Source organism: Paroedura picta, chromosome 9, assembly GCF_049243985.1.
Source record: "Paroedura picta isolate Pp20150507F chromosome 9, Ppicta_v3.0, whole genome shotgun sequence".
Classification (NCBI taxonomy): Eukaryota; Metazoa; Chordata; class Lepidosauria; order Squamata; family Gekkonidae; genus Paroedura; species Paroedura picta.
In genome coordinates this window covers 58301952-58324898 of record NC_135377.1, presented here as the reverse complement: position 1 = coordinate 58324898, position 22947 = coordinate 58301952, and the positions used below count along the sequence as shown (strand labels likewise).

The 22947-nt window shown below is 40.5% G+C and overlaps 1 protein-coding gene across 7 annotated transcripts in view; it reads left to right on the top strand.

Moving 5' to 3' along the window:
* Positions 1–22947, top strand: part of MBP (myelin basic protein) — a 135204-nt gene that overhangs the window by 25948 nt on the left and 86309 nt on the right. For all 7 annotated transcript variants that reach the window (XM_077352930.1, XM_077352929.1, XM_077352928.1 and 4 more), the window contains exon 2: positions 11163–11239. In XM_077352930.1, coding sequence (XP_077209045.1) covers positions 11163–11239 — 77 coding nt within the window. The remainder of the gene's footprint in view (positions 1–11162; positions 11240–22947) is intronic.

Below are 22947 nucleotides of genomic sequence, written 5' to 3'. Positions count from 1 at the left end.
AATAGGGATCTCAAAATATGATGAGCGTGCAGCCAATGTGATAACCAGTATGTGGGAGAATGGTAATATTGTGAATAGTCACAAAACACTGAAGAAGACAGGGAAAACGGGGGAGAGTTTATGATTCTGAATATTAATAACAATTATTTTGGATTATATATTGAGAATTATTACAGAAGAAATAAAAGAATACAGTATTGGACTTGAAATAGCCTGTGAAATTCCTATTTCTGCATAGGGCTGTGATATACAAGGAATTGACGGTTCATTAGGAGTTTCTTTATTTAAAACATTTCTATATGGCCCTTCTGCCAAAACAATGTCTCCTTTAATCTTTGATAGGGATGGGTACGAATTGGAAAATTCAAGTTAGTTTCAGGGTTCAGGGAGGTCACAAACTGAACCCCAAAGTTGGGGAGGAGAATGGAGCTCTGGAATGGCTCCCAACTTGACACTGGGGTTGGTGTGCTTGCCGCTGTCAGATTTAAATGGTCATGATATATTCAAGCCTTCCCTTTCACTTCCTACCCTTCCAAGAAAATGTGGCAAAAGGGAGGGCTGGAATGGATTGCAGCCATTTAAACCAGAAAGCAGACAGGTGTGCTGGCCCTGCTGTCGAGTGGGAACCATTCCAGTGCTCTCTTTTGCTACCTCTGCTTGGAATGGGGAAAGTGAAAGGGAGGGTTGGAATGGATTGCAGCCATTTAAACCAGAAAGCAGACAGGTGTGCTGGCGCACCCACTAGGCTGGGCATCATTCCTGTACTCTCTTACACTGCCTCCGCTTGGAAGTGGGGGAGCAGAAGAGTGGGCTGTAATGGATCACAGCCATTTAAACCAGAAAGCAGACAAGTGTGCTGGCCCTGCTGTCGGAGTGGGAACCATTCCAGTGCTCTCTTTTGCTACCTCTGCTTGGATTGGGGGAAGTGAAAGAGAGGGTTGGAATGGATCACAGCCATTTAAATCTAACAGCCAATCAGTGTGCTTACCTCACTGTTAGGCCATTTCACTGATCCGTTTTGCTCCCCCTGTTTGAAGGGGGGAACACAGCAGATGGTTTAAATGCTTCACAGCCATTTAAACCTAATAGCTGATGGCCAGACCACCCCATTCTGTGATTGGCTTTAAGTGGCCTGAATCCCTGAACTGAACCAGAGGAAAAATCCAGGAAATGTTTATGGAAGGGACCTCCCCCAAACTTGTTTACGAGCCAGGAACTGGACCAAATTCATCATGAATTTTGGCTTGTAATCTGGTTTGTACTCTTCCCTAGTCATTGAACTTGATTACATTGAATGTATGTCACTTTGAAAATCATTTAAGCCTCTCTCTACAATCTGAAATGATAGAGCCTAGATGCTGGTTTACCACTGCTGAACTAGGATTGTATTTTTGCAGTGTTCTGAACATTATTTTCAGTATTCTGCTTTTCCAATTAAATTCTTCAGATGTAATTTTTTTTTTAATCCCAGAGAATAAACCCATGGGTGTGTATTACAGCAAAGAGTTAGATCATGCAAGTTGAATTTACATAATAAACAAAGAAACAAATGCAAGCACAGTATTGCTGGTTGCCTGTAGTAGTTTATATTAAATATTTAAATCTTTCTGCAAATGCTGCAAAGAATAGTGGAGAAACTAACAAACTTTCCCTTCCACCTCTTCAGACCACAGAGAGAAGCTCCTTCACAGTCAAAGTCTAACTGACAAGGGTTTCACATTTTCAGTTTTACCTATGTAGGGAAAGAACTTTTACAGATCCTCCTGGGAGGAGGGCGTCTCTGTTTCACAGATGCTGTTTTGCAGACTTTCCCCTCTAATTTAAATGCTAGAATCCATCTGAATCTCTCTCGTTTTTTTAAACTAGCCTATGTGATTATATATGCAACTATGACATTTTCCTCCCAGCAGCACCAGGTACAAGAATTTCCAGAAGTATATTCTTTTTCCTCCAATGTAAATTAAAGCAAATAGAAATAAATGTAAAGGCAGTCTGAAATATCTGCCTGGATGAACTGATTACTGTGTCTGTGCTGGAAACTGAAATTGACAGGTAACTACTATGTAGATCAGGGATTCTCAACCAGGACTCCAGGGACCTTTGGGGGTCCACAGGAATTCCAGAGGGGGTACGCAGCTTTTCCCCTCCTGTCTTAATGGACTGGGTCACAAGCTGAAGAACTGGCTACTTCCATTGTTCCCCCTCCCAAGTGTGAGTACTCTTGTGGTTTCTGTGCCTGGGAGGGGATGGAACCTGCATGCCTACTCCTGCATAAAACCACCTTCTTTCTCCCCCCCCCCTCAGTCCTCCTTAAGAATGCCTGTTAATGCAATGACGATGTCACTTCTGGTGGCATGTAACTTATGGGGGCATGGCAGGGAGTTGTGACCAACTGACATCACTTCCGGTGCTCTTTGACAGCTGAAGAATCACTTCAGGAGCTCCTCCACAGTTGAAAGGTTGAAAAAGGTGGGGTAGATACTTCTGATGGTGACTCCTATCACATAAGTGTGACCTTCTTGCTTCCTCCCCTCTAGGCAGAATTACATTGTTCTAAGCACCTTGACTTCAGGATGTAACAGTTGGTGGTGGCAGCAGTTACCATACCATGCCTCTAAGCGAACAATCTTTAAAAACTCAGAACTGTTAATTTTATACTAAAATAGCTGTAAAAATCTAAATTGGCTTTGCCTTTACCCTATAATTAGCTAATAACTATATACTGTATGGTTGTTAAAAGATGCCCTATGGAAGTTTGCACACTGTAATTTTGTTGCACAAGGTGTGCGCTGCTTGCATCCCTTATTACTGCATCCCTTATTACTCTAGGTTGCATTTTTAATAGTGCAATTCTGTGTAGAGTTGCTTCCTTCTAAACCCATTGGCTTCAATAGATTTAGGCTGCGGTAATTCTGCGACAGCAAGACAATGCATTATTGAATAACCTTTTCCCCCCAGCTTTCCGGGTTGCCACCATGAGCCCTTTGGAGGAAAGTTAGAATAGAAATGTTATTAGATGATAAATTAATCCTTCCTTTTTTGAAAGGTAGTTGAGAGAGAGAGAGGCAGTGAGTTATCAAAGACAACTTTCTGACCTTTATAGCTGTTTGGTAGATTTGAACTCAGGTTGTTTTTAATATAATAGCTTTCAGATATTTCTCAAATATTAGATCCTGACCTTTCTTCCGAAGTCCCTTGAGTGGCAGTTTGGCTCACAATAACCCTGTATTGTTGATTGGGATGAAAAAAGGGATGTTCCAGTTTGTTCTTGGAGAATGGAATGGCCATGTTGAAACAGAAATATGAAGCGCTTGTCAGTTTTTAACAGGAGTTTAGTAGATTGTTTTGTAGGCAGGTATTTGGAAACAGTCAATGAGTTATTTCTCAAGCTAAGAAATAGTATGGCATGTGAAGTATGTTTGGTTTGGAAAGTTTTTGTAAAATCATTCGTTTGAAAAACAAAACAAAATTAGAATGTCTTCCAAGTAGGCAACCCTTTAAATATGAACTTAGCTTGAAATGTAACCAGTACTGTTTTTGTTTTCAAAGCTTTAAAAAACTTAAGTTAGCTACATTTTGGATACTTGAACCTTCCTTGTACTATGATTTATCAAGTGGCTCTATAGCAGTGGTTCTCAATCTAGGGGTCGGGACCCCTTTGGGGGTCAAACGACCCTTTCACAGGGATCGTGGCAGGGCAAGCAGCTTGGCCAGAGGGGCGCCATCTACACAACAGCCTTACGGGGTAGAGCAAGATAGAGCATTCGTCTGTCTGGAGCAGCAGAAAAGAGCGAGATCACCACAACATGAGGGTCACCATAACATGAAGAACTGTATTAAAGGGTCGTGGCATGAGGAAGGTTGAGAACCAGTGCTCTATATTAGTGGTCTCCAACCACCGGGCTGCGGCCCGGTGCCGGGCAGCAAGGGCCCTGGCACCAGGCCGCGGCTCCCTCTCCCCGCCCCCCCCGCAGTAAAAAACTTCCCAGGCCGCAAGCTTGCGGCACGGGAAGCTTCTTACTGTGGGAGGGGGGGAGAGGGAAGCAGGGCCGTGCATGCGTGGCACTTTCGTGCGATTTCAGCTGCACATGCACGCATGCGCCATGTGCATGCATGGCATGCGCAACTGGGCAATCACCTTCCCTGCTGCCGCCGGTCCCCAGCCTCAAAAAGGTTGGGGACCACTGCTCTATATGATATCAAGTAAAGGAGTCTTTCACATCACCTGATATCTGATCCTTTTAATTAGCAGTGTTGGGGGTTGAACTTTGGGCTTTTTGCATGCAAACTAGATTCTCTTCCGCTGAGCCACAGCTCTCTAATCAAATGATTAGGTTGTATTTTAATGCTGTACTATAAAACATCTTGATAGAATCATTGTAAGAATCTATCAACCGGACAACACTTGATTAACAAAATACACTGCTAATATATAGTACCATTGGTGAGGTACAGGTAGTCTTCAAAGTTTGAATTGATTTATGTATGTATGTGTATCACTTGATTACTACAGTTTTTATTGACGACTTGTATATGTGAATGGACCATTGTGTACCGCAGACAGAAAATTCAGAGAGGTCATTTGCACATTCAGCTGCAAGTCATCAGATGCGCAAAACTCAAGTATACTGATGAGATAAGCATCCATGCGTGAACCACCATTCATGCTTTTTCTTTGCTTTTTGCTGAAATGGAGTAACATCACTAATTCTCTCCGAAGTGAAATGGGCTAAAGGCTGTCTGTAAAATACATTATTTTATATTGATTCCCAGGAGGTTTATATGATTTCCTAGAGAAGGAAAAAATTCTGTTACAGCTGATACAGAATTGATTTAAATTAAAAATATAACCGTTGAAGATCATTATGGCTGTAGGACAATGTGTGCAGGAAGCAAATAGACTGGTTAAACTGGTTTTTGTACATATCAGGTGGCACCTTTACTTTACAAATATTTTCTTTATCTCTCCCATTTATGCTTGCCTGTAGCAACAGACATTCCTCTATTGTATACAGAAAAGGAAAAATAAAACCATATTTGTGTTCTCAATGGTACATGAATGACATCTCAGCTCTCCCCCCCTCCCATTTCATTTATTTATTGTATCTGATTTTTAAGCTTGGTTTGTTGTTCATTTATTTATTGGGTTGCTTTTAACTTGCTTCCCCCCGCTAAATTTGAGAAAACAATAACAATATGAGAATATAATAAATCATCAAATATTAGGAGAATATGAGAAATGTGTTTACAATATGAGAAAATATAAACAACATATCAGCTGCAGCAGCTCTAATCCGAAAGAAGGGGAACTAAGTTGGGGGTCAAACCTCTTCCCCAGCGGCAAGAGTCTCTCCACAAGGTTGAGCTCCGCTGGTACGCAGACAAGCTCTTTCTAAATTTGTGTCATTAAATTATGACAGAAAATTTATATTGATGGATTAGACACAATCTGTGTAAATGATCCCAGGAAATTTTTGGTTTGCATGTAGCAAGCTGAAAATCCGCTCCTGCTTTTGCATAAAATCATAACATGAGAGACAGTGCTTCATAGTGGTTGGAGTCAACACCTGGCCTAAGAGACATGGTTTCAAAAATCCACTCAGCCATAAATAGGGTTGCCAGCCTCTGGGTGCTGAAAATAGAGAACGCGACCTGACAGTGTTGTGGGAAGCAGAAAGCTCCACACCCAAAATCTCTACATATTTCCCAAACTAGAACTGGCAACCTTAGCCATAAAGCTGGCCTAGATATTCATTCTTAACATGTTGTAAGCACAAATAAACAAGGGGAAACCACATATGCTACACTAAGCTGCTTAGAAAAACGTAACAGGATAGGCAGTTTACATTATTTGTTGTGGGGCCAGAACCAGAAAGCTATTGTTTATGCCAGAGGTCCCCTGGGACTATAACAGAATGATTAGCACAACCACAAAAATGGCTGCCACAGGAGGTGGAGCCCCTACGCACACTGGGAAAAGGAGAGTGTGAGGGAATAAAACTGGTGGCAGCTGCCCCATAAATAATGTTATTTTAATGTGCACATTCCATTAGATCTCCAGTGGCCAATCAGAAGCCTTGCTTGATAGGAACGACACCTGCCCCCACCCACTTTGTGGGTACCACGGTGCCTGCAGGCAGCATGGTGGGGATCCCAGAGTGAGAAAAAGCCACTGTTAGGAATCCTGGTTAGGAACAGTGAAGAACTGGTTAATTAGGATGGTTGTAAAAGAAATTATTAGCTGCCAAAGCCCAAGAGGAAGAAGTACCATGCCTAAGGAACTCCCCCCCCCCCGACTTATTTGTATGATTGTCATTGTGTCTGGACATCGAAAAAAGTGAAGACTGTCTTGCATCCCATTCCCAACATTTATTAGCACAGAGGCATTGGTCCTATGAATGCACTCTTCAACTAAAGCGTCCCTTTGTGCACATGAATGGTTTTTACTAGTTGCACAAATCAAAGTTTTAGCAGAAAAGAAAGTACACTCCAAAGCAGTCTGCCTAGGCCATATGGAACTCATTCACAACATCCAAGCAGCTTATAACAGTTTGAAAGGTGATTTTGAATGCTGTGGGAATGTACTTGTAGACAATTTAAGAGTAATACATTTCCTCTGGACTGGTGGAGACTGGAAACCAAGGAGTAAGGTCTGGATTAACAAGTAGTTATAATAAAATAAAAGTTGTTATTCTGCAAACCCCTGCATTTGTGTCATAAAGCTTCCTAATGAATCAAGTTTCCATAAAACTGAGCCACAGCTTTTCCTGCACCTTTTAGTATAGAAATGCTATGGAGGGGGTTATTTCCTCGGCAAAGATGCAGTGAAAAAGGATGATGTAGCCTGCCATTGTACATGAATTTGGCATGGTTCCTAAACATGTTAGATAATTAGTTTAGGGAACGTGTGGAGAAAAAACTTGAATGGATTTTTAAAATATAAGCTGTCTCTGTGTTCAATTGTTAGTGTGTTAGTTGTAAAACATGGATAGTGCTGAGCTTTAAAGATGCACCCCATGTTGCATGAGCCCCAACCCACCCCTGAGTCATGCCAGGACCATATTTTCCAGCACTTTTCAGTTTCCAGACCAGGCTCTCTCATAATGCCTCCTTCCTCTTGCAGTTCTGACATTTCTTCCATTCTTCCTTTCTCCTTCCTTTGTCTCCCTGCTGCTTGTTCAGTTGTTGATAAAGGGAAGAGTAGCGCCAGAACCCATTTTCTGTGGCTCCCCATTGAGGCGACTCTGTGCTGGATGCCGTATATGTCAGCTTGTGTGCGAACTATGCATTGTAAATTGGCTCACTGCATGCAATTCAACATTTTTTGCTGAAAAGAGAAAGTTCCAAGTTAAATTATATATACATATGTTTGGAGTTCCATTTGATTTACATCTGGAAATACTCATTTCCCCCTCCCCAACATAAAATAATAGAATTTGTTTCCAGCAAAATACTGTCTCATCCAAACTAAAATTCCCCATATGATTTAAGGTGATGTTTTTATCACTAATTGGAACACATTAAGAGAACAGAAAGTAAGCAGTATGATGCTGAATTGGGTATTAGTTATCCCAGAGATGAATAGGTTTCAGTTTGTACTTGACTTTGGTATTAGCTTTGCAATAGATGGTTATATGGTATGTCAGATGTATACATTTCTTAATAACTTGGGAAAGGATGCGTCATTTGAACTGGTTTCCTGGTTGAAAAAAAATCTTCAAAACTAATGCTTCTATATTTAAGCATGGAGGCTGGCTTTGTGACAGATACTTGTATCTACAATCAGAGATATACCAAACGAAGATATATTAAACCATCTTACTTCTCTTCACTTTGAATATCTCAGTGCTAGTACAGATGCCTTTACATGATGATAGCGTTTATATATGACATTTCATCTTTGAAAGTGATTAGCTTCGGTGATTTTATTAAGATAACACGTATTAAGGTGGGCTGATATTACTCCCATGTTCATGTCATGGAGACTGGTGTCATGTTGGAGACCAGCTGATAAAGTGCAGGTTGAACCGGAGATTTCTTGAGCCATACTGCGTATTCAATCCCGAGTTTCACTCTCCCTCAATACAATAGAAATCTCTCTTAAGAAACATGATTTCTGCATTTAAGTAGCTATTTGAGGAATGTTTTTTATGTTGAAATTTAGAGTCAGTTTGCATTCTGTTCTAGTTTTTCTTTTCTGTTCATCTGTCCAAACCACGTTCTGCCATCTCCCTCCTTCCTTCTCACTTACTTTCAGTCCCTGCTGTATTTAATGGCCTATTTCTCTTTGGATTTCATTACATTTTGGCATTCTGTCTTAATGTGAGTGAACAGAGCTTGCAACAATTTTTGTGAAATGTTGAGCCAGAATCCTGAGTCAATTCATCATGTCCTGCCAAGTTCTTTCAAGATATGGATGTCTGAATGGCATTCCTGCACACTATTAAGAGAGTAGACATTAACTGCTCTTAAGGAATCTTTCTGTCAGTCTGTCTGCCAACTTTCAGAAATAGTTATTGCTTATTAGTGGGTAAATCATATTAATCAGCTCTACTGCATTTTAGTAGTTGGCTTTTGAGGAGGGATGGAATTTGGCGAGTCACTAATGCATCCATATAATTTGCACTTTTGATGGCTTATACAATTAATAATTAATTGAAATTGTTCCATTTGGAAGACATAACATCCTATAGCTGTTTGGCATCAGATTTTTGAGTCACTCAAGAGGTAGTTGAAGCTCTCAGGAGCAGGCTGTGCATTGCATGGGCAGCAAACATGGATGGGCCTCTACAGCCAATCCGTACTTGTGTGAGACACATGATCCCAAATCCATTGCTTCATTTGGACATTACAGTTCTCAGAGAGACAGCATGGTGTAGTGGTTAAGAATGATGGCCTCTTATCTGAAGAACCGGATTTGATTCCCCACCCATTTGGGTGACCTTGATAGTGTAAAGTAAGTATCCTACTTGTGCTAAATGTACTTATTCAATATGGAACAGCTCCTGTATTTATTCACTAGGGAATTTTAATTGACTTCTTGGATGAAGCTGTAAGCAGTCACTCCCTTTGATTCGGTCCATTTGATTTCGCATTCCTAAGAACACTAATAACCAACATTGTTCATTGAGTAGAAGTAGACCTTGGTTCAAATGCAGTCTTGACTCAGGGATTCACAGCATTGACACTCCCTCGAGGCAAATTCAGAAGTAAGTGATTTTCCAGAATGACTGGGAAATAAACTCATAGTCTTTCACATAGCCTGCTTGTATCCAGAGGAATCAATTCTAATACTTTTTACCTGGCAGAAATCAGTGGGGTTTATTTCTGAGTAAAACAGAAGAACAGCAAGGGGTGTTTTAGATGACATTTTCCTGAATCCAGACATGCATGCAGTGCCAGATCCAAAATATGCTGAGGTAAAGCACTTTGAGTGATGCCTCGATAAAGAGTCTATTGTTCCTACAGCAATACCTCTTTAGTTTGCATGGAGAACTCAAGAGCATCAGAGGAACCATGAGAGACCTCTCAGTTTGGTTGTGTGGATTAATGGAGGCACTGAGACTGGCTTGTGTGAGGGCTCCTGAACAGGAAACTGGCATTCTGAGTGCAAGTTTTCCTGTCAAGTTATAGCTGATCTATGGTGACCCTGTAGGGTTTTCAAGGCAAGAGATATTTAGAGGTGGCTTGCCATTACCCGACTTTGTGACATTACCCTGGTATTACTGGAGATCTTCCCTTCAAATACTAGCCAGGGCCAACCCTGTTTAGCTTCCTATATCGGGTGAGATTGGTCTAGCCTCAGCTGTTCAGGCATGTGTGCTTCCTGGTGTTATTTAATAATTATTTATGGTCTTGTTTCACCTTACTGATTGTCTTAGCAGAATTAAAAATTGCTCAGCGTCATGTATCGTAAACATACTTGACATGATTAAATATTATTGCATACAACACTCCTCCCCCCTCGCTCCTAATTTTTCCTTTGCAACCAAAAATGTGAGGGAATAAATCAGTTGGCTGCAAACCATGCCATTTAGTACTCTCCCACCGATTAGACAGTTCTGCCTTATAACAGTTTCATCCCTAAAAATATGGACCGTTAACTAATTACCATATGTTTCGCTTCCTTTAATAACTCTGTCTGACATATAAAGCTGCCTTTTGCTGAGTCAGACCACTCATCTGTCTAAGTCAGTATATTCTGTTCTGGTTGATGACAGCTTTCCATGGACTCCAGAGAAGAAAAACAGAAGCTGGGGCTTCTGGCAAGCAAGGTATATGCTCTGTCACTGGGCCACGGCTCCTTCCCAGTAGGAAATATAGGATGTAAAGATAAGGCAGCAGCTAAAATTTAATGACAGCTTGTGCAAATGTTGAGCTGTTTTTTAAAAGAACAGATGGAAGGCAAAATTAGAAAAAGACAACGTTTTAGGACTGTGGATAATGGCTAGGTTTTGGGCTTGAAGAATAGGAATGGTTTTAGATCATGTGTAATTCTGATAACCCCCAAAAGAATCATGCTAACCCTGGAAACCATGATTGTTTCATCTTGCCAAGTAGTAAAGGATTCTGAGACACAGTATTAAAATGCATCCTGAAATGATTATCTGAATGGGTGTTTGGTCAGACCCGGGAGACCTGCGTTTAGTTTTTATATATCCCATTTGAAAGATTCAACCCCTAACCTCTGGAAGCAACTGATATGGTTCTGAGATATCCTCACTTTTTCAAGCATACCATATTATCTATATGGGCTAGAACAATGTGGATGCGGTGGCGGTGGCAGCCGCAGCCCCCTCCCCTGGGCAGGGCCCTCGCCCTCCTCCAGTCACCTCCTGGGGGAGTCGCCCATGGGGGAGGGTGGAAGCGTCTCTGCAGCACTAGCTGGCAGCTCTTCCGGCTTCGGCGCCAAAGTTGGGGTCGCGGCAAAGAAAAGGTTGAGAACCACTTGAAGTAAAAAAAAAAAAAAACCAAAACTAACATAATGGGGATGCCAATTCTGTATGCAGTTTTACAGCCTGTCTCAGAAATACTTGTTTACATTTAGGCAGCAAAACCTCATATAACTCGTCTTTTAGTGTGTACCAAATTCAGGAAGTTGTGCTTGGCTATCTCACATTGGAAAAATGACTTTGCTAACACTTTTTCTTTCACTGTTACAGTGCTTGAAGAGGATCACTTGAGGATCACCATGGGGAATCATGTTGGAAAACGTGATCCGAGTGCTGAGAAACTAAAGGTAAGACGTTTTGCTAGAAGCGGTGTCCATAGCCTGCAGCATGACTCAGGAGATGCATCACATAAGTAAATAAATAAGAGAAATATTTGCAGACATTCCATCCCTAGATGCTGATCGCTGCCAAGGTGCATGGTTGGTAAAAGTTTGATAGATGCTTCCTTTTAGTTGTACAAAGACAGGATGTGGCAAATGCTTCTCCTGCTATACCACTTTTTGAATTCAAAAGTATCCTTTGCTCAGGAAATGGCTATAAAATGTACACTAGTTATACTATTACTATTTTTAATGGAACATAACGGGGCTGGTAGAGATGAGAAAGTGTGGAAAACACTAAAAAAACGTTTTTGGGAATGAGAGCAATGCTTCTTAAGACAAGGTTTTTTTAAAGGGCCTTAAAAAAAAAAAAGAGGGGACAGAAACATCTCACACTAATAGGGCTGCCAACCTCCACATGGAACCTGGAGAACTCCCATTATCACAGTTTATCCCCAGATGACTAAAGTTAGTTCCCCCAGAGAAAATGGCTGCAACCATACTAAGGGTTCCTGCCACAAATCTGTGATCAAGCCACACTGTTCAGGATTTGCACTTGTATTAGTGCATGCATAAGCCTGTAAGCATTCAGTTTTTGTTTGTTCATTAAGGTTAGAATCACAAAAAGATCACTTGATTGTTTTTCAAGCCCATAGAGAATGTGGGTTTGTAGGATTCATTTCTTGATATAATTCTGATTTTTCAGAAACTTTCTTTTATGGCTTTTGTTCTTCTTTTGTTTTATTAGGAAAGTGGATTACACAGACTATAGAGGAAATAAGATTTAGTTTTTATATGTTTCCAGTTATTACACATTTTGTGACACTAAAGCATTGGGGGAAAACCCTTCCTGAAAGGTATACTGAGTTGGAACACTTCTGGCTAGTTTGTAGAGATGAGAAGACAAAATAAAAAGTGCTAGCCAAGTATTTATATATGAGTTTGACAGAAGGAGCTTGGAGGCTTTTTATGAGATGTGGGGAACAGCTTGGAATAGTTACATCTCAAAAGTCATCTGTACATTCAGTGAAAGCATGTGGTAGAACACCTCTGCAACCACTTTGTGAAATCTAATGACAGTCTCACATTCTGTTGCACTCATGCAAAAGGTTTATAGGAATCCGCCCCATATCAAAACAACTTTTTGAACACAAGATAGAAGACTGGGCTTGGACTTGATAGCTTTCCATAGAAAAACGGAGCTCTTCAGATACATATCCTTGGGCTGAATTCAAACTCCAGTAACCTTGTACTGTATACTTTGTCTAAATCAGGGGTAGTCAAACTGCGGCCCTCCAGATGTCCATGGACTACAATTCCCACAAGCCCCTGCCAGCATTTGCTGGCAGGGGCTCCTGGGAATTGTAGTCCATGGACATCTGGAGGGCCGCAGTTTGACTACCCCTGGTCTAAATGTTATTTATGGTTGCATTTATTTACCACCATTCTCAGCCAGCCAGCCCAAAAGCGGTTTACATCAGTGTAAAAAACAACGATTAAAATAACCAAATTACAGTCCAACCCCAACCTCCGCCCTCCCCCATGCTGCTCAAAGACCACCCCAACCGCCTTGTGTCGTGAAATGTTTCTGTGCTACCTTTCTACCCAGAAGGGTCCCAAGATGGCAAAAAGCAGGGCATTTTTTTGAGTGGTACTGTTGAGTGGTCAACAGTAAATAGCTTTTACTGTTCTGTGTGCCTATTAAAATTTGATTTGCCTGAAGCGCTATGCCTGCCTAAAAGCCATTTGTCTGTGTATATTTTCAAGGAAACATGTTCATAGGCTAGGCTTGGAAACCCACTTTTAATTTGATTTCTAAGAGTAATACGTTAATATATATCCATGTGTAAATAGTTCTCCCTACCTTTCTTCCCAAACTAAAAGGCTGATATATTAATTTGTCCCAGGTGAGCAGTTAAGCAAGGGGGGGGGGGGATACGGTTATGAAGAATTCATCTGGTTGTTTAGATGTATAGAGACAATCTCCAAAGAAATTCTTCTGGGTGATTAGATGATACTGACTGTGGAAGATAAACAACAGGACTCAAATGTTGTTCTTCATTTTTAACTGTTTCACTTCTCTTTTTTTTTCCTTTGGAAATTGAGTAAGCCTTCACATACAAAAAAATAAAAAATCTTGACCAACATGCGTGACTTCAGAGTTGTTTTTTTTTTTTTTAGAAGAGTAAAGAGTACAGCTCGGACTGTAGCTTCAACACAAGACTAAGGTTGATTCCCACAGAGTGTTGTTCAGGTTTGTCACCTAGGCCCATTATGCACGGCCACCGAAACAGCGATTTCGGGTCACATGGAAAACGCGGAGGGGGAAGACTGGTTATGCACGGGGCGGGGCGCAACAGCGGCAAAACCCAGAGTAACCAATTATGCACGCGGCGATCCCGGCGCCACTTCTGGTTGCGCCCTGGTCACCCGGAAGCTGCGCTTTCTTCCACGTTTTGCTAACGCGGCTTTTTCGGCAGCATGCACCGAAGCTGCGACCGGTTGCAGCCGGCACCGTGCGTTATCGGTGATTTTAATCGCCGCCATTCCACCCCGAATGTGCACTAAAACCCCCGTGCATAATGGGTCCATGAGAAGATTTTTTGTTTGTTTTTGGAAACCAAAATACATCATTATCTTGTAGTGGACTACTTCCTCAACTTTGTTTTGTTTTGCTGTGATCTTTCCAAAAAATCATTTTTTTGTTTTTTTGTTTTTGTTTTCTTTGGGGGGGAAGGAATCACAGTCAAAACATATTTACATAACATATAGATGGTACACATTTTTAAAAGGTTCAGTCAACATCAGCATAATTTTTTTTGTTCCAACCCCCTCATCCCCACCATTTTCACTGTGCATCATGTGAGGTCTTTTCATGGCTTAAAAAAGAAAAATCAGTGATTGCTAAATTGCTATGGTTTTATAACACTGAACATCCATTACCAAAATCTACTGGTTAGCTGAATCCTCCGTTTTCTTTTTTCTTTTTAAATAAGTTTCTAGACTTTCCCAGTGTGGAGATACTTCTGCAACCAAAAGGGGTAGAGACTTTGTAATGATGGGTGAGGATTCAAAGCAAACTCTATATGGGGCAGGGGACTTAGAAAATGATGGGTGGTATTTTCCAAATTCCTGTGTCCACTTTCTATTCCCTTGCTAATGCCCCTGTATTTGTGGCAGCACAGAGATAAGGACTGTGTGGGTACAGCCTATGACTCAGAATGACTTCTTAGCTGTACTAAATGACATAACCTGACTTTGTTCCAGTTCCTTCTCCTTTCTTTACCTTTAGAGAGCATGAGGGGAAAAAGTTGAAGGCCTTGCTGATCCCAGTGGGACCTCACGAGTAACAACAGTATCTTTGCCGTTCTTGCTTTTAAGGGGCAGATTGGTTAATTTCATGCTGTCAGACCAGAAGCAACATATTCAGACATTGTTCTATGATTTGATCACATCCCAGTTAGTTAAACCATGCTGGGGCCAAAGTACATGTTGCATTATGTCTGCAAATGAAATTGGGGTACCCGGATCTGATGTGCTTGAGAATGTAATTTTAAAGTTGGGCAGGAACCCGTTTCTGCTCAGAACTTCAGTGTGGGGCTTCTACTTTCCCCTCCATGCTGTTTTCTGGAGCTGAAATGTGGGGAGTCTTCTGACAACAATCAGCTCCAAGGTTATGCACGTAGGTCCTTGCCGAGGCCATTTCTGCTTGTGGAAAACAACGCAGGGGGAAATGCAGGAGCCCCCTGCCCCCATTCCTCAGTTACAAACAGAAATGGGCTCCTGCCGATTTTTGGCATTCTCGGCAGCACCTCTGTGGTTGCAGGGAAAGTGAACTGGATCCAGGACCCCAGTCCAACTTGTCATAAACTGTAACTTGTAATTCAGCTCTTACATAATAAAGGAGTAAATTCAGTCCAACTCACGGTGTGGGGGGAGAGTTAGCTATTCTCCTCTGCTCTTTATAATAAAGTTATACTCACATGAGCTAAAGAAGCAGTGCTGTAAGCAGAAGATTAGTAATTCATAATTCAAGCAAATATATGTAAGAAGTGTGTTCTCTGGATAAAGCTGATTAGAACACAAATTAGGATACTTTCTTTGGGAACATACTAGACATCTGCTACTACAGTACCCAGTGGGAGAACAGAATGGTAGCCTTACCTGAACATAACATGACTGAATTTGTATTTCAGGACTTCCCTCAGTCGTATTTTTTCCCCAGCCAGTTTTTCATGAGCTACAGAAAATACCTTTGAAATCCCATTAAGACCACTTCAAATAGGAGCTTGATTATGTTAAGGAGCACAGGGTTTGGCAAATAATGATTTATTGCTCTCTGCTGTTTCCAAAGTGCTCTTGAATTGTTTGTGTATCTGAATGACTTGAGGAGCTTAGGTTTTTTAAAAAGTGTTTTGGCAGAGTTGTGCTTTTGATAAGTTCCCATCAGTCCGTGTTTGATAATTGCACTGAAAATAATTAAGTCTAGTGCTGAAAGAGATGTTTATGCAAGACAGGAGGTAGTAGTCGCAGTTTTCTTGCAGCTTTTGGTAGCAAAGCTGGTTCATAAGACCAAATGCTGAAAGGCATAAAGTTACCTGCAGAAAATTAAATGAACCACTTTAATGGCAGACTGAAAAGGTGATATGCTAATCTTTATCCCCCCCCCTCAAAAAAAAATTGGTACTACATATGTCATGCATTTAATCCCAAGGGCTTGAATCCTGTGAAGTTAGAGTGCAAGGATGCTTGTAAATGTGGTATATCTGCTACCAATCAAAGTCTGATGCCACCTGGAGGAAAAGTCACATGACCTGTATGGGGGCTTCAGTTTGGGGCTGCTTTTCAGTGTTCCTTCCTTTCTGATCAGTGTTGCTTCTGCTGGTACAATGAGTTTTTTTGGGGGGGAGGGGGTCTATGTACATTTACAACCTACGTATCAACTCTTCAGCATATAAATGGCTAAATTAATTTAAAGTCATATTAAAAAAATACATTAGGGATCATCATTCCATGAGTTGGCACTGAGAAACTTTGTGATACTACATTTCATTGTTGTTCTCCTCAGAAACAATTCTGGCCAACTGCGTTGACATGCCGTAGCAAGGGTGATTCATCAGTGGCTTATAGAACACAGTTCTCCGAATATTTGAAAAAAATGAAATAGAACAAAAAGAAGCCCGGTTGATCTTCTGTTCTAGTGCTAGGAAACATCCCCCTTTCCTTCCTTCTCCATGTTCAGTCACATGTTAGAACCAAGCAGCAACAGTAAGTTCCCCTAAGTAGGAGGGTGGGGAGGAAGAAGCAACAGTATTTTTGGAACTGGGACAAGCAGAGGAAGCCAGGGTTATTGCCGTGAACTGCAGAGGTTGAGACTTGTTATGGAGAAAATGAGAAGTGTATTCCTAGTGCCCAAGAGGTGATTTTTGTGTAGAGTGAAACCAAAGGAATTTTGTGTCAAAGGTATTGAGAAAGGGTAAACTGTGACAGCGAGGGATGTTGTGTCTTTTCAGCATTTGAAGGCATAAGCTTGAGACTTGTGTAATAGTGGCAACTTCATATTTCAGAGCTTTGTAAATGAAATCAAGCTCACCACAACAGTTATATATCAGTGTGTCTATACTTTCATGGGACCTATCTGTAATCATGGTGGTTGTTGCAATTTAGAGATACACTTGTATAGGAAAATAGAGGGTGGAGTATTACGTAGGCTCACTGCTAGTTAGGAGGGAGGAGCTGCAGGCAGTAGGGCTTGGAGAACATTATGTTTACGTTAGTGTGTGCTTCATGTAATTGAACCCTAACATATTATATTAATAGAACAAAATTAGGGTCCAATGGCACCTTTAAGATCAACAAAGTTTTATTTAAGGTGTGAGCTCTATAGGTCTTAAAGGTGCCATTGGACTCAAATTTTGTTCCGCTAATTCAGACCAACATGGCTACCCACCTAAATCTATCTTATATTAACGGTGACAGTGATTGAGCCAATACTTTGATGCAACTGTAAGCCTAGTGTTTGCAGAGATCTTACTGAGGCAACTAGTCATGCAACTAAGCAAACATCAGTGTGGCTCTAAAATGTTTGTTTCTAATCTTAAGTCATATATCAAAGGAGGATTAAAGCATTTCCAGGGACAGAGCTATTTAGTGACCACTTTCCTGGCGAACCAGATGTAGATGCTGAACAGAGTTTACAAATATCTCTTTCATGCAGAATCTGCTTATGTGTTTTTTTTATGAGCATAACAATTTAATTTTTCAGCTGGAAGCAAAATTGAGCTACCTAGATATTAACATTGGCATATTGACATGAGATAAGACAAATATATCTTTTGAACCACAGATAAAAAGTATCTCCTTAAGACTGGAAGGCTAATACGTAGGCCAGGCTTTCTCAGCCAGGGTTTTGTGAAGCACTGGAGTTTCGTGATGGCCCTGGAAAGGTTTTGCCAATTCAATTGGAGCTAACTAATTTTTAATTTTTTAAAAAAATTGTAATATGACCATATATGGTCATGTTGACCCACCCGCTCTCCCAAAATGGCCAGTGATGGGAAAGGGCAGGGCCCTGGCCATACAAATCTTGGGTGATGTCACTTCTGGGGGCGTGGCAGGAAGGTGTGGTCTGCTGATGTCACTTCCAGGGTTTCTCGAAGACTGAAGAGTGTATCAGGGTTTTTCAATGGTAAAATGATTGAGAAAGGCTGACTTAGGCAGTTGATAGGAAATGCAGCTGCATGTAAGGAAAAGAATCTCTTCTCCTTTTGGTTGTAGCTTGAATAACCATATTGCTGAGCATGCCAAAGTGTTTGACCTCAGACAAACTACAATCTGTTTATCTGAAAGGAAGCAACATCACTATGGATGATCAGGCCTAATCAAAGAACACTTTTTGGCCTTCTACATCTTTTAAAAATGATTTTATATAATTCTTTTAAAACACACCTTTTAAATCAATGTTTTTACTAGATTATACAACAGAATTAATACCACCCCCCACCGGTTTTGTTTCTTAATTAATCTGTATCATTTTCCCAAGACTTTGAATATGCCACATTACAAATTCTTTGTTCTTATATACTGTGGCATTTCAAATAAGTCATTCATCAGATTCAAATTGTATGCTCTGAGAAACTGGATTTTGCAGCCTCCATATCTTATAAATCAGACCATAGTTTCTCTAAATTTGTGCATATTTTGGTTGCCAAACTTGGTAAATTGTCATGGGCTATGCAGAATGACCAGCAAGCCCACTACATGTCACAAGAATGGCTTTTCCACATGAGGGCAGCCTAGACTTGATTTTTTTGGTTTCACACTCTTGAGCTGCATTAGTGTCATGTCTAGTAAGTCTGGCCGTCTCCTAGTTATATTTTAGGAGATTTGAACAATGTACTTTTAGTTCAACTGCAGAGGCATCCTAGAAAATTCTTTCAGGTATTCTGAGGCAGTCTACCTTTAAAAAGTATAAATAAATTATATTACATCCTGTGGCAATATGATCTGTATGTACCTCAGAAGTGTTTCTAAATGTGCCCTTTGAAGAAATTAATATGTAAATTTGTCTTGTATATTGTACAGGAGGTTATATTCGCGTTGATATTTTTCATTGATACACAGAGAGCCACAGTATCTGGCATCTACATTGTTTACGTGGTCTGTTAAAACAGTGGTCCGCAACCTTTTTTAGGCTGCGGACCGGTGAGTGGAGGAGGGCGATCTGGCGGCCACGCATGTGCCTTTGTGTCATGTGCGGCCGCAAACATGCATGCGTGGCAGTTTCACACATTGCACATGCACGGCAGGTCTGCACATGTGCGCTTGTGCCATGTGTGGCCGCAAACGTGCAGGCGCGAAACTGCCGTGCATGCATGGACCTGCCATGCATGCACAGACCTGCCGTGCATGCGCGGACCTGCCGCGCATGCGTGTTTTTGCCGGCGGCCGTGCTTCCCTCTCCCCCCCCCCCGCAAAAAGAAGCTTGCCGGGCCGCAAGCTAATTGGCCGCTTTGGCGGCCTATTTGCTTGGGGCCTGGGAAGTTTCTCATTGTGGGGGGGGGCGGGGAATATCAGAGGAACATCAAAACACCTGAGACCGAACAATGTTGAAATAATGTACTTTGTGAGAAAAACATTTCTGAAATGCAGAGCATTTATTTTAGCCTTAAAATTCAGTGCAAATGTTAGGTTCCAAAATGAGGTACAATGTAACCTCCACTTAAAACTTTAAATTATGTTTCATTAAATTCATCCTATTGTGGGTGGTTTTCTTTTTTCTTTTTTGTTAGAGAATGTCCTTCCTTTGTTTCTTTTTGTTTGCAGAAACTTCTGTGTTATTGCTGTAGGTTAAAATCTGAGAGTTAATCTATAGATATTCAGCAGGCTGCAAATAGAACAATAATTCCCCTACAATTATGACACTGATATAACTTTGTAAAGGTATGAGGGAAAGGAGATAAGAAAGGGTGACTTGCACTTTAAACAAACAAAAATATTATGTTTTGTGCACACTTCATATTAGAAAGTGAAAACCTCACACCATAGACCACTGAGTATGCTTGAAAAACAAAAATATTTAGCCTCCTTTCCTGTCATCTCTGAAGTATCATTAATCAAGGACATTAAAAATAGTGCAAGGTCAGGTAAAAATAAATTTTAATACTCAGTTAAATTTCCAAAAATTCCGTTTTGTCGACAGACTTTGTCAAGAGAATATCTTTGTCTTGCAGTAACCCTTCAAAAATAGTAAAAGATCAGTAGCTACCTGATTTTTGCACCTTGGCTTATTTTTTATCTCCTGTGACTGATGTGGATTTTCTTGCATCATTAATCTAGCCAAGCTCTTTGGGGTAAATGGCAGCAGAGGAAATACATAACAAAGACAGAAATCTGTTTAATATCCACATCTGACATGTAATCATATATGAGACTTATTAAACATCTCTTTTATTTGATGTAGGGAAACTTTTCCCGTCTTCAGATAAGAATTAGGGGAAATCACATTTCCTTCTGGATTATCCATTTTTGATGTTACGTATTGGTAGGGGAAGTTAGTTGCCATGAAGGCCTAATTAGAATAAAGATGCATAAGTAACTAAGCAATGAATACCTAAGATTGGAATAAAAGGTAACGGTAAAGGTATCCCCTGTGCAAGCACCGGGTCATGTTTGACCCTTGGGGTGACGCCCTCTAGCGTTTTCTTGGCAGACTCAATACAGGGTGGTTTGCCAGTGCCTTCCCCAGTCATTACCGTTTACCCCCCAGCAAGCTGGGTACTCATTTTACCGACCTCGGAAGGATGGAAGGCTGAGTCAACCTTGAGCCGGCTGCTGGGATTGAATTCCCAGCCTCATGGACAAAGCTTCAGATAGCATGTCACTGCCTTACCACTCTGCGCCACAAGAGGCTCTAAGATTGGAATAGCACAGTTAATAAGACATGTAAATTGGCATTCAGATGATAAAGGAATCAACAATAGATGTGAGAACTGAGTTTGAGTTCAGTGCCCCTCGCCAAAGACCAACAAAGTTCAATTTCTGGGTATGTGAGAACTCAGTGACTATGCATCTGTAATGAGATAAAAAGTCAGTATCCCTGTTAAGCCCAGGTAGTTGCATTGTCCAGAGAGCTGTAATAAATTGTAGTTCAGCAGTCTCCCATTCCAGTCTGTTTCTGAAAATCCTTTGCAGTAAAACAGATACTTTGAGGTTCCCCCTTTGAGTGCCCAGAAGGTTGAAATGTTGTTCTACAGGTTTCTCAGTTTTGTGATTTTTTAAAATGTCATATTGCTCTTTGTTTCTCTTTTGGCATGAATACCCCACCTGAATTGGTAGAGTATGGCCAGTGTCTCACCTTGATCACACCATTATGATTTTTCAGGGGGAAAGACTATTCCAGTTTGTCAGAAGATAAAAGACCATTATGTATGGGAGAAATCCTGCTTAAGTTGTCAATGGAGAGCTAATGCATTGGTCATCAAAAATTATGAATTTCCCCTACCCCTCTTCTCACGTTGCTGACTGAGAATATTGTACCGAACCTACTTGTTTATCACCCAATTTTTTGACATGATCATGCATATTTACCAAGAACCAGTTATGATTTCTAAAAGCTGAAAGAAATAGGTAGTTCCTTGATTTCCTGCAGTTGAATATTCTTCTGCAGATAAAGTGATTTTATTCCTTCTCAAAGTCCTTAATCAAAGCAAGAAACAAGCACAAAACTATTCTCTGGAGAATTACTATTTTTCTTTTCTTCTCTGCAATTGCCTGAAGTGATGCCTTTTAATTTGCTATCCCCTTTGGATGTCATGACGAGGATAGTAGATTTTTATGGTAATTTTTCCAAAGCTATTTCCTTTGCATGACTTAACAATAATGTTTTCAGTACCATAATTCTTTCTGCTACAGTGTTAATCGGTTTTATATATTCCCTTTGTTGACTACCTTATTACACAGAAGGACAACTGAAACATGTTTATTGTACTGTCATCTATCGTCACTACTTAAAACCATACACTGGAAAGTTCATATAAAGGATAGATTACACAGTGGTAGCTAGCTTGTCAACCCTACAAGTATGTTTTGGAAATTAATTTAGACTTTCCCCCCCTGCTAATATTAACTTTTCTCTGTGCATATGCTTAGAATGTTTTTAATTATCATCGGGGAATTTGTTTTTGAATATATTACAACTGTAGACACTAGATGGTTGGAGAGTATGAGAAGAAATTAAGTTTAATGTAGATGCATGCAGTAAGAATGATTACGATACATACACAGGAAAGTTATGCAGTCCTCAAGAATTTGGCCACTATTGGATGGATCATCATATTGCTACTTATTTGACTTCTGCTGAATTTTATGAGAAAGAATAACCAGGTCTATAGGAATTTCTCTGGTATGCCCAACCACAGTTATGATTAATACCATCTTGCAGCCACAAGATGTCATGAGATATTCCCTTTGGTTTGCCAGGATAATTCACACAAGAATCTGAGATAAGTTTCCATCCATGTCCAATCTATAACCATACAACTCTACTTTTAAAAATAGTGTTGATATATCTAGACTTGGTAGGAAAAGCCTGTAGATTGCTTCCAGCCAAACAGGTTTCTCATTCTGCAGATGAATCAGCTGTCACCTGGGAGTGGAAGGCACTCCTCATCTTGGCATTCAAATGAATCATTTCCTTGTATTCTCGGTGTTGGATTTACAGATGTTTCACTGAAATTGCGACTGTTATGTGTTATAAAGTGTTTTTCCTAATGGCCAGCTATTGTACAAAACTCTTCATCTTTTTAATGAAAATATCTGTTGTTTTTTAGCCATGTTCCCCCCTTTTTAGTCAATCTCACTTGAACCTATGCTATCTATAAGATGTCGTTCTCCTAAAATAGAACTCTGAGACTAAGGTCAATCATTTCCATATAAATAACCTCATCTCCCATATAAATTGCCTTGAGACTCAAGTCGGGCTATCAGTATATTAAACTGATGAATAAATGTCTGTTCACTTATTATGTACTTGAGTTGGCTTTACACTTTTTCTTATTTCCAAGTAGTTGAGGCCAAGTGCTACTGAAACATCAGAAACTTCCCATTTATAAAAATTTTAATTTCCCCTTCCAGATTAATTAGTTAATTCTTCTGTACTCCTTGCTGGGCCCTCA